Genomic DNA, 12,932 nt, shown 5'->3' with positions numbered 1-12,932 from the left:
TTCGAAGAGAGCTGTTGTAAATATCCACGGCGTATCCCGGTGTTGAGATTTCAATGACCGCAGACAGCGTTGGTTCATGAGCTGTTATAGATATTTTGGCTTCCTTGCCGGTGATTCGTTTTATTTGGTGTTGTATCTCATTATTGATTTCTTCGATCTGATAACTCCCAGTGGGTAGCGTAATTGTATCCCAGTCGAATTCGTCAGAGTCGGCTTTGGGTTTCCACGAAAACACAAACGAATTATTTGGCTGCTGACCACCAAATGATGCCGCTCTGACATTAGGCCAGCTGTGATACGCACTGAGCTTCGACAACGCGATTTCGTTCACCCGAATTGGAGTTCGAAAATTAATACCGAATTCTGGCGTCGTCGAGGACACTGAGATCATTGTGGTCCTTACCGGTGTTGTGTTTGTGACTATTTGCTGAAGCAGTTCTTGTGGCGTTGCCATCAGTGACATTATTTATTTGTTTAGTTTTCAAATAGTCATTGTACGCATCTGACATTAGTTTAAATTCAGAATCTGATATCAACGCAGCATCGCTGGATTGCGCGTCTAACGATGATGATATCAGCGATGATAATTTCTGATATGCGGTCGTGGCTGTATTTAATTTTGTCGTGTAATCGTGTAATTTTGTGTTAGCACACGAGGATATTTTTTTTGCTATGATGCCGAAAACTCCTGCCGCGGTAGTGGTCGTACAAACAGAGATTGTGGCCGCGACTGCAATTACCGGAGTGACCGCTGATAGTATTACTCCCGCGGATGCAACAACGGCAGATACTGAATAAACCATAATGTCTAACACTGTTATGCGTCTGCGGTATTTTTTTACTTTTTGGGACGTCGCGTCGATGACAGTTTTTAACTCAGATTGCCACTCACGGACTTGATTGTATCGATATTGTTGAGCATCTGGAAATGTTTCGGATTTCAACGTTGACATATTATTTAAAATCGCTGGCGATTTTCAATTACGCGGTCATCAACTCAGGCGTTGCAGCGACGAATTCCAAACACCACCAGTAAGATGTTGATGTTAAAGTATCGTCCTCGGCTTCAAGCATAAATGTTTCCTCGGTTCCGCTGTTTAGTATTACAGTGCAAACCCCGGAATACTTATCGGTGGAATGTCTCCAGGGAAACGTTGTGAAGATTTCAAATTTAGCGGCTGAAAACACAGACAACCTGTACACGCCAGTGACCGTTGCTGGGTATTTGATAGTGTTATTTTGTCGTGACCATGTTGCGAATCCCGATAATACCGTGAATACGATGTTGGTGATATGCCCGGGAGTAACTCCAACGGGGACTTTAATCAAACTGGTTTTGTTAACGATCTCAGGAATTCCCGCTACGATATTCTGCTGTGTTTGTTTGATCGTGTTAATGTTATTTTCTATTATCTGAACTTGATCTGAAAAACTTTTTTCCGTTCTGACTACACCTAACCGGGTATTAATCTTATTGATATCGTTGGCGTTATTAGTAAGATTTGGTATGATTTCAGAAAGTTTCGTGTCGACGACTGGAGGAGTTCCAAAGAACTTATCCACGGTCTCATCAGTTTTTGCGAAGTTTCTTTGGAGTCTTTTAAACCCGTTCACGTGAACATCATACTCTGACCGCAGCGTATTTAGTTTACCGTTGATGATGTCCACGTATTGTTTGTTTGACGCATCCTGGTCGGATTCGGGATTCGCTAACGCGGTTATTTTGTTGCCGCTCATGCTGAGTTCACCGGTCATTACGTCGCCGGATTTTGTTACTCTGTCGATGATTAGGCCAGCAACGTGTTGGTACTGCGCGTCGACGTATTGTTTATTTGCGGCATCTTCGAGACCTTCCGGATTTTTTAAAACGGTTATTTTGTTCCCGTTCATGCTGAGTTCGCCTGTCATCGTGTCACCGGCTTTTTTCACACATTTATCAACACCTTTATCAATACTGTCTTTGATGCTTGCGATTGATATGTTCGAGTCCTTGATCCGGCCGCCATCACTAAATGCAACGAAGTTATCCTTGGTAGCTCCAAGAACTCTGCGAATTATATCATTCCACTTAATGTTGCTCGTTCTTAGTTTTCCCTGCTTGTCCTGAAAAATAGCAACTTCATCTGGGTCAACTCCAGCTATATTCAAAAGATTATCGACTTCATCTCGGGTCGCATATTTTGAGAGATCAGCATCTGTGCTTGGTTTGACTTTTCTTGTGAAAGGTCTTCCGTAAATATCCACCATTATTCTTATTGCTGTTTTTTAAATGCGAGCATGAAAATGCCTAGCATTGGAAACGCTAGCGTTTCTCGATGCGGTATATTCATACACTACTCGATGCGGAGGAGTTGCTGGATTTCTTGAGATTGCATCAAGAACATTTAAAACCTCGTTTCCACAAATGGGCGGATCAACTAATGTTTGTGTTGGTAGCGTCGACTGCCACACTGGAATATTAAAAAATCTGCTGTTGAGAGTGCGAGGCACTCCGCGGACATACCTGAGAAACTCAGTTGGCGGTGCTAAACCGTACGAATCGAAATAGATAATTCCACGTGGATCGATCGCGTAAGCAACCCAGTGAGTTCCAGGACCGTCTTTGTTGTCGAGATTGATAATGCCAGTTTCTGGATTATTCGGTTGTTGCGGTAATTGATCTCGCATGAATACACCTCTGAAATGTTTTATGCGCAATTTTTTAACAGCATCGAGTAAATCAAAATTGGACGCTGGAAGCTTCAACGGCGTTAGAATTTTTTTGGATACCATGATGCGGGAGTTCCTGGTAGTCTTAGCCCTGATCCGCGAGCGGATCTCCCCCTTTTTTTCTTATACCCGTGTCCGGTTGCTTTCTTTAGTGCCATTCCAGCTGCGGTTCCAACTGCACCAAGTGCTGCTGCCTTTGCTACGGCTGGTGCTGCCGCGGCAATCAACGCCGGTATTGCTGCGAGAAGAGGAAATATTCCACCGGTTTTGGTCATGTCCTTGATAGCTGCAGCAGAGAAATTAAGTCGGACACCGGTTTTTGCTGTTAGTGCCTTATTAAAATGTTTAATCTGAGTATTAGTCAACGACAGCTTGTTTGGACCACCAACAAGTTGATCTCGTTTTAACGTTATTGATGTCCCGCACGTGCCTGCGTTCTTCGATTGCAATTTCTTCGTTTGACCGGAAGTCAAGGTGACATTAACATGACTGTATGACATTATATTTCAGAAACTAATCTAATTGTTATATGTTTTTGGAAAACATCACATGTTTTCTACGGGAGCGTCAATAACTCTCATTCGTCCACCAGCACCTTCAAGTAGCATTGCCCGGTCGGAGAGTATAACCGCGACAGCTCTAAAACCAGCAATGCCTGCCATTCTAGTTGGAACAACAGGGGGGCCTGCGGCCTCGTTTGCACCAATGATTTCAGGTGGAAACACAGCGACGTTAGCTCGAAAGTAAATATCAACAACAGTTTGTTTAGCCAAATCCATATGCTCGAGTGAAAAGTAGTAAATGGGATACAACGTTGTAAAATCCAACTGTGATATTTGCAGACCAGTGTCGACATTCTGATCGCGACCCATAAATGTCATTAAACGATGATATGCACGAGCAACTTGATTATTCCTAAAATTTATGGTTATGTCTTCGGATGGTTCTTGATGACCGTTTATCCGCAGCGAAACATTAGTGACTCCAAGATTATCAAATATCATGTGATTTCTTGTTTGTTCACCAACTCGGCTGTTATTTTGAAGTGCAATAAAAATGTGACGCGGCGCTGATATTCCCTGTTGTGATGATATATGCCAAGTAAACTGTCCAACGCCAGAACCTTGAGCAGAATCTGTTGTTGTTGTTAACCATGATATTAATGATTTGCCGCCTTGGTCCATAAAAGAAAGTAATCGTTGTTCTTCAGCGAGCGACGGGGACATCACTGGCATCCACAGTGCAAGTTTTGATAATACTACTTTACCGTTAAGTGCTGTCGTGTTAGCAATTGTATCAGCTACTTGATGCCAGAGAGCGTCATTGTCGTCACCTTTTCGGGTGAGTACAACTGAATGCTTGGCTCCAAAAATAACCTTTCGGACATTTCTGCAAAACCCAAAAATGTGAGACAGCGGAATTGCGCATGAAAAATCTTTGCGATTTCCTGATAGCATTAATTTACGCGTAGCAAATCCAAGATTGTGATTAGGATTTGGTGATAGTACTCCGGTTGTATCTCCTGCTCCTCCTGCTGCTCTTATAGGACCTATAATAACGTTTCTATGATCCGAGTTATCAGAATTATCCTTAGCGAACATCATTGTTGGGCCAGCTGATCTAGTGTAATCATCTGAATATCGTGCTAATCCCAAGATTGTTGTAGCAACGTCAACATTATCCTGAATCGTTTCAATCTCGCGGCCATCAATACTATATGAGGCACTTCTAAACAGCGCCATAATACCATTATTAACAAACCCAACTCGGGTATCAGGGTTGTATTCGGTATCATCAGTTTTTAAAATAATACCTTCAAATTCAAGAAATGCTTCCGCGGGCAAGAAATATCTACTTGTGTCTTGGACTTGCAACTCAATTCGGCCCCGTTGATCAGGTGTTCGTGCCTCGTAAGAATAATACTGATAATCGCGTACGGATTCGTCTTTGAGTGTTGGTGCGTCCATGTCGAACGCGGGATCAGATACACGTTTGAACATTTTATATAAAATTATTGTCGTCTAAAACGAAATCCGCTTCCTGATATCAGGCTTGTATTTATTTGTTCGGGTGTTTGGGTTACAAGCTCTGCAAGTTTTTGATTGGCAGCCTGATTTATTACTTTACTGACGTCCGCGGGCATAAGTTCAGTACTGGCCAGTTTTACCGGTGGCGGTTTTTTTGATCTACGAGTTAACTGTAACAGTCTATCCTTGATTGACGCGAATGCCTTCCCGGCGAGATCACCAACAGATCCAAGGGCTTTATCCTTGACAACATCAATAGCTTTCATCGACAATTGTTTTGCAATCGGTAACACCTTAGGGGCTATTCTTGAAAACAAACCAGTAACTGTATCACCGAGACCATCTCCGTAGGTTGCTCTGTAGACTGGTAATCGCGAGTTCACTACGCGGACTGGTAACACGCTAGTGTGTCTAGGTTGAGAATTGTGCACGATCATTTTATTTAATTATTGTTTCTCTAACTAAATTTACTAGTCGCTGTAGTAACCATCCGCGAGTTCATCAATGAGTCCCCGGTAAACGCCGATATCCATAATGCCACGCTGAAATAGTCTCTGACAGATATCTGCGGCTTCATTTATAATTTCCCGAGAGTTGTTTCCGGCACGTCTTCCTCCGATGAGAACTTCCAACCGTGATACGTCATTGACGATATTATCAGGGCAAGTAATGTGACCACCAAGACCACTACCTGTAGCTTCAAGGAGGCCAAGATCTTCGAGAGCATCACCGCCTTCATCTGGACGCTTCTCTGGTGGCGGTGAATAGGGAGGTGGAGGTCCTTGTCGTCTACTTTTGTTAAGTTTCTTTATTGCGCTTATAAGTGCTGAGTATTTCGGATCGCTAGATTTAACCGTTTTCGTGTCGTAGTACAGACGATAAGTCCATTTAACAAAATTATCATCAGTCGTGCGCTTATATTTCTCGGCTAAAAATTTTTCTTTGTTGTATAAACCCTCTAATATCAATTCAGGTAATTTTTCTTCTGGCATATTTTTAAGAAATTTAATAAAACTCGGATCAAATCTCGCAGTTAGTTTAACAATTTCCTTTACTGGTTGGGGTGTAGCAGCTTCGGAGACTTCAGCGACTTCAGCGACGGGTGGAGGCTGAGCTGCAACTATATCAGCCGGAAGATCTTGTAAAATCTTTTTTGTTTGCTTCGTTCTTTTTGCTATTTTTTGAGTCAACGGGATAATCCCCAACTTTTCTCTCTCCTCCTCTTTAATATCGCCCCATATTGCCTTTTCAGCGGCTGTTGCGGCTTGTTTTGTAGCTGTTGTAATGGGCTTAAATAATTCTTCCGCGCCAGCTGCAAATTCGATTTTTGCTTCTTGTCTTGCTTGTAATTTTTCTCTGACACTATCACGGACAGGAATAAATTTTTTAATTGCTTCGAGTCGTTCTCGTGCTAGTCTAGATGCGCGAGATTCGCCAATATTTGCCATTATTTATTTGTCCATGATTTAATTCCCCCGCATGGATTTGTGACAATAAATTTACACGACCCGCGTACACGATACCGCGTCGGCCTTGATACACCATTTGCGACATAAAAATGTTTCCTTGGAAATCTTCGTCTTCGTAGAGCAGCAGGGGGGCGCAAACTACACCTGATTTTTCGATGATACCTCACCGTGGAAATTATGTCGGATACGAGTCGGATTTATTGAAGTAACTCGCGTTATATCAGCGGAAATACAAAGCATTTTCAAGGACATTTTTTTTTGTCTCGTTTTCTGAATAAAAGTGTTATTTCATGGAAATAACGCTTCTATCGGGAAAAGTTTCAGTGAAAGGGGTGTCTCGGAAAAGTAGCTTGTAGGATTCGCCCTCCCTGCTGCTATTTATAATTTTAGGATTGATTTTTGTAGAAATGGTTTGCAACAAACTTCATACTAAAAAGAAATAATTTAGAAAGAAAACACAGTTTAAATCACAGAAAGTAATATTTTATTTTTTTTAGAACAAAATTAAATGCTTTGATTGCAAATACTATCGGTAAAAGTTATTTCTTAATCAGTTTTGGATTATTGATAATGTATTCAGCATTTAATTCCAAAAATACAGATACAGAATTGTATGAAGTTGGTTAGCTTTAAATACGCATAACAATTTTATTATATATCTTGAATGTGTAATTTGATTTGTGTGTAAAAAGTTTTTATATCGAGTGATGTTTGATTTCGATAAAGAATTGTTGCGTTGCAGACTTCAGTTTCAGGCTTCCTTTCTCCAGTTCAAGATCAGTACCTCTTCGCAAATGCTAGCGACGGAACACCTACATAACAAGAATGACACCACCCGCAAAATAGAGGTCAGAATGATGTCTTCTCTCTTTCTTTCTATCAGAGAAATGTACCATCAATACATTTGGCATAATAAAATGAACTTTGCTCAATAAACTGACCATAATAATGGGCAAAAGACTATTAACATCTCTTTCATAAAAGAACTTATTAGCTATTATCATAATATCGCTTATATGCATGATAAGGAAAAGGATTTTGGGAATCAACGGAGAGATTAAAAACTGTTAATGTTGAATGAGCGATTGATTATGGTTAATTGAGGTATCAACATTTACAAAAATAATTTTATAAGAATTTCCTTTCTTATATACCAAATAGTGTTGTTATATTTCTGTCTTTGAACAGATATTTTCTCGTCTGATGATTTTTCTTTTAAAAAAAGGTGATTTGATTTTCTCTTCTGCTTTTCAAATTTTTCTTTCCTTCTTTTCTATACATTTTTTAATGAAGTTCCTAACTGAAGTAAGCATTACATACCTATGCATTGATTACTAGGTGTCCAGTTCCCTTCCAGTCCACAATGAACTGTATTCCTTGCGTCCAAAGGTCTAAATCCCAGGTTACACGTGAAACTACAATTACTTCCGGTTTCATGGGAACAGGCAGAGTCGAGAATACCGTTCTGTATTGTAGAGGGACAATCTGAAAAGAAAGTTAACCCACTTAAAATATATTCCAGGTTTGCATTTAATGGATGTTGCAACCGTAACAAATAAAAAATCGAATATTTATTCAGTAGAAACTGGGTAAAGAAATGTTAATTTATTATCGATTATTAGTGCATTTTAACTACGTTACTGTGTTTAAAAGCAAAGTGTGTGACGAAATTACACATTTATTTATCACGAAGGACTTATGCATTCTTCAAAAAAGATCAACAGTCTCTATCTTTCTAACAAAAATTATGTATAAAAAAATCATTTCCCGATGGACCGTATCGGCTTACTTTACGCTGCGTATTTCTCGTAAATATGTGTCTTTTGTTTGGTTTGGGGGTAGGTGGTTGTTGTTTTCTTTTTGTAATATCGGAAATTGTAAATTTTTTTAGACATATTGGTTGAACCTACAGTGAATCCTGGAGGGGCATGTAGCGTGATGCGTTTTCCATCCGTCAATCTGTGATATCTTGGTTAATTTTTGTTGTTACATCAGTTTCTCCCGCACGTTTGGATACATCAGCATGGGACCTTTATATAAAGGCTCCAGATGAGTGCAGTATTCTTCCAGAAACAGCGAGTCATTGTGACCTATACTTTACGCTGCGACTTTGGTACATTCGTGTGTTTAAGTTTGTACATTTGTGTGTTTTAAATTGGTACGTTGTGTGTTTTAAGTTGGTACATTTTTGTGTGTTTTAAGTTAGTACATTTATGTCTTTTAAGTGGTTACATTTATGTATTTAAGTCAGTTTCGGTGCATGCTGGTTGAGCGCGTTAAGCAGCTTTATGTTTGATGTTTCTAAGCGTGTTCAACTTTGCAGGGAACGACAGAACCTCGTGTTCTCTGAATAGGTCGTATATTATTTTTAATCAAATTGTTTCTTTTTGTTTGTTTGCTTGTTTGTTTGTTTGTTTTTAAAGTCAATGATTTGCATGTTATGATCGTTTGTCAAATATTTATTTGTTGCAAAACAATTAAGTCATGTCAAAAATACATCTCCAAAAACTTAGCCAGTGTATTTTGACATGTACCTCGTCAGCCAGGTTCACGTGTATTTATCGCTTAATATTTTGTTCATCTATGAAATGTAGCGTGCCCTTTTTTGCATATACCTTCTCCCTGTATCATCCATAGTCCTTTCATAATTATATAACAAGATGTTTAGACTTTCTCTCTCTTTTAATATCATCAGATGGCGTCATAAGACACACACGCATACATTCACCCGGGTACACCCTTGCACTATGACAAGATGACTAAGGCTTTTTATTCTCTTTTTAAATAAACCTGAAACAACTAATTGAATTATGTGAAATAATTATTATATACTTATATTTTAATCATGAAAGTGTTGATATGTATATTTAATTTACATTGTGTGCTTATCTTTTGTCTATAATTGTACTTTTCAAACAACCTGTTTACGCAGGAAGAGTTGAATGTCAGTCTTGTTTTGAGTTTAATTGGGTTTTTTCGTTGGAAATCTTCACATTCTTATACGTTATACGTTAAGTGAAAATTTGTTTAAATAGGGATTGGACAAACAAATAATTCATTTCTGTTTTAGTTCAGTCTGTGGGAATCCTTTTTGATCAGAATTTACAGTTGCATTCAGATATAATTCGACATGGATTATTTATTTTAATTATTCATTGGAATTACCAAGTGATAATGGATCTTGGATATATATTCATTTGAAATTATTGCGAACTCATTCAACGATATTCTGGATTGCATCATCGTGGTATATCAGGAAATTCAAGGCTAATTCTGAAGATTCTACCCCTTTTTACTTAATGATAGGACATTTAGGATTATTTGGGATTTAATTAACGATTGTTACAAATCTGTGGTATTAAAATAAATAACAAAAGCAAGAGCGAAAATTAAAAAAAATGATGTAAGATTGAAAATATATATTATTTCCCTAAAATGTAAAGTGGGAAAGTAAATTAATTTAAAGTATGGTTAATATAATCCTAAACATTCCTAAATGTTCTGTTCTATCAAGTTCAAAAGCATCGAGAAATCCGAATGAGTTCCAGTGGTATTCAGAATGATGTTCTGTAGTGTACTGATTTATAAACGGTACAGAAGAATCACTCCGATATAATCCCAAAGTGTCTTTGAATGAACTCACAGTCATTCCGTAACAGCTGCAGATCCAAAAAGTCTACAAATTAATTCACAGTAATTCCATGACAGCAATATCCAAATGTCTTTAAGTAAATTCACAGTATTTCCGTAAAATATGTTAATTGAGCAATGTAATTCCAACGAATGATTGAATTAGATAAATGAATCCTCTCAACATGACTGAATACTGGTGTTCACTACTTAGAATGCCTAATTTTCCAATAAACATTTCTTATATACAAGCTAATACGCAAGGCTTTGGGGGTGGGGGGGTGCGAAGCCTGGGCCTGACCTCCCGCTTGCTAAAGGAAAGTGAAGTGTCTCTCACAGCCTCTACTTTCCAGGTGTAGTGATCGCTGCGGAACCACTGTCTGGCTCTGCCGGGCAGGAGGTTACTTGCATATGGCCTCTCCTACACTATTGTGTCCACAGCAGCACCTTCACGCGGAGCCCACTGTTTCCACATAGCCTGCTGTGTGGCGCGTCCGAGTGCTCGGCGGTATAACTGGGTGGGCAGACTGGGCTCGTTAGCCTTGGCAGGCAGCCAGTCTAAGAGAAGGAAAACTCTGACTCCAAACACAGGCAGATGGAGCTCGTTAGCCTTGTCAGGCAGTTCGTCTAGGAGAAGGAAACTGATTCCAAACCCACCAAGTCCCATCCACTGGATGATGGCTCCGCTGCCTTGTGGATATCTTCGGGAGAAGGAAAGGCTACGGGAGTAAACCCAGACAGAAAATCCGGAGTGGACCCCTAAAGGCGGCTGGGTGTCAACTATGACTTCCTTCCGGCGGCTCCTGCATCCAAACTGGTGCCAAATGTCATGCTCAGCATTCCTTTGGACCCCGGCAGCAAGGAAGAGAGGGGGATCCTGACGTCTGGGCAGCACAGGATCTCCATACTCTACGCCCAATCGTGCGCCCTGGAGAGGTCATTCCAATCTCGCTACTGAGTGAGGCAACAACACGGAAGCTGGCAGTTTATGGGTTATAAGTCCCACCCGACTGGCATAGGGAAGGGGTGCGCCACGGGTCAGCTTCGACGGTGGGAGAGATCATCGTGTCCCACTGGCCGACTGCCGCCCGTCTCAAGTCGGGCAGCCCCCGGTCAGTAAGGTGTTCACCCGCCATCGTCTGCCTGCCTGCTTCAGTGGGTGTCTGGAGCTCAGTGTGTTGCTCAGCATGACAAGCAGACGGTAATTCCACACCAGACGAAAGAAACAAGAAACCAATAAAGGAGACTCCAGTTCTTCGATTCGCAAGCTGGAACGTGCGCACCATGTGCACAGGCATCTCTGACGATCTCAGGGAGGTGGATGACACCAGGAAGACGGCCATCATCGATAGAAAACTCAGAGAGGAAAACTACACCTTCTTCTGGAAGGGTCGAGAACCTGAACATCCCTGCCATCACGGAATGGGCTTTGCCATCAGAAACAACCTCCTGTCCTCGGCTAAGCCTCCCACCTGGGGCACTGAGCGTCTCATTTCCATCCGTCTCACCACTGCTGAAGGTCCTGTCAACATCCTCAGTGTCTACACCCCCACCCTCACGTCTTCAGAGCACACAAAGGATCAGTTCTATGGGCAGGATGAACATATCAAAGGATGTCCCAGAGACGAACCAATATTCCTCCTCGGCGACTTTAATGCCAGAGTAGGTGTTGACCACGAGTCATGGCCTACCTTCCTCGGACATCATGGCACTGGAAAGACCAACGAAAACGGTCAGAGACTGCCGGAACTGTGCACCTAACATGACCCGTGCTTCACAAACACATTCTTCAAGTGTAAGCCACAAAACAAAGTGTAATGGAAACACCCCAGGTCTCATCGCTGAAACCAGCTTGACTTAGTCATCACCAGGCGCTCTGCCCTTAACAGAACCTACCACAGTGCAGACTGCGACTCTGACCACGACCTCGTCAGCAGCAGGGTGCTTCTACAGCCACACACACTACACCGCTCAAAAATTAAAGGACGCCCTCGTATAAACACTGCACATATGTTGGTCCCCTCCAAGTTGAAGGAGCATGCGTCCGCCCTGGACCAGGCTCTCCAGGACCTGCCAGAGCACGATGCCACAGCCAAGTGGAACGCATTGAAGGGTGCCATCTACGGCACAGCAATGTCCATGTTTGGCAAGAAGGAACGACCCAGCCAGGACTGGTTGAACGCAAACCTATCAAGGATGGAACCAATAATCGAGGACAAACGAAAAGCCTTCATAACTTACAAAAAATGCCCTAATGAACGGACGCTTGCTGTTCTCAGAAGTGCCCGAGGTAACACCCAACGCATCGCTAGACAGTGCGCGAACGAGTACTGTCAACAACTGTGTGAAGGAATCCACCGCAGTGCCGAGTCCGGAAACATCCAAGGTATGTACAGTGGCATCAAGAAGGCTCTAGGCCCTACAGTGAAAGGCGACCCGCCTCCCAGAAATCTCTGACGGGAAAGAAGATCACTGATAGTGAGCAAAAGATGGCCAGATGGGTGGAGCACTACTAAGAGCTATACTCCCTAGAAACGTCAGTATCCGATACGGCCCTTAGCATCATAAAGAAACTGTCCACCATGGAGGAGCTCGACAAAGTTCCCACCTTAGAGGAGCTCAGCAAAGCAATCGACTCCCTCCCAAACGACAAAGCACCAGGTAGTGACAGCATACCGCCCGAAGCTATCAAATGTGGGAAACCAACATTGCTTCAGCCGCTGCATGAGCTACTTTGCCTCTGCTGTGAGGTAGGAGCAGTCCGCCTACAGAGGGATCTCGCTCCTGAGCATCGTTGACAAAGTGTATGGCCGCATCATATTCAACAGGCTGCAGCTGCTGGAGGGCCGTGTGTACCCGGAATCCCAGTGCGGCTTCAGAGCAAGCAGACTACAGACAAGATCTTCTCCCTACGACAACTCCAAGAGAAGAGGAGAGAGCAAAGTCAACCACTCTACATGATGTTCATCGACCTCACCAAAGCCTTTGACCTGGTTAGCAGGAAGGGCCTTTTTAAACTTCTCAGTAAGATCGGTTGCCCCAAAATCTCTTCAGCATAATAATCTCTTTCCATGCCGATATGAAGGGAGCAGTCATG

General features: G+C 41.9%; 1 protein-coding gene across 2 annotated transcripts in view; it reads right to left on the bottom strand.

Annotated features, from left to right (window-relative positions):
• Positions 1–12,932, bottom strand: part of LOC149785879 (low-density lipoprotein receptor-related protein 2-like) — a 157,808-nt gene that overhangs the window by 119,955 nt on the left and 24,921 nt on the right. For both annotated transcript variants that reach the window (XM_089979863.1, XM_089979864.1), the window contains exon 2: positions 7,526–7,690. In XM_089979863.1, the coding sequence (XP_089835989.1) occupies positions 7,526–7,690 (165 nt within the window). The remainder of the gene's footprint in view (positions 1–7,525; positions 7,691–12,932) is intronic.

This window comes from Sinohyriopsis cumingii, chromosome 13 (genome assembly GCF_028554795.1).
Source record: "Sinohyriopsis cumingii isolate HCF-2022 chromosome 13, ASM2855479v2, whole genome shotgun sequence".
NCBI lineage: Eukaryota > Metazoa > Mollusca > Bivalvia > Unionida > Unionidae > Sinohyriopsis > Sinohyriopsis cumingii.
This window is presented reverse-complemented; position numbering and strand designations above follow the sequence as displayed.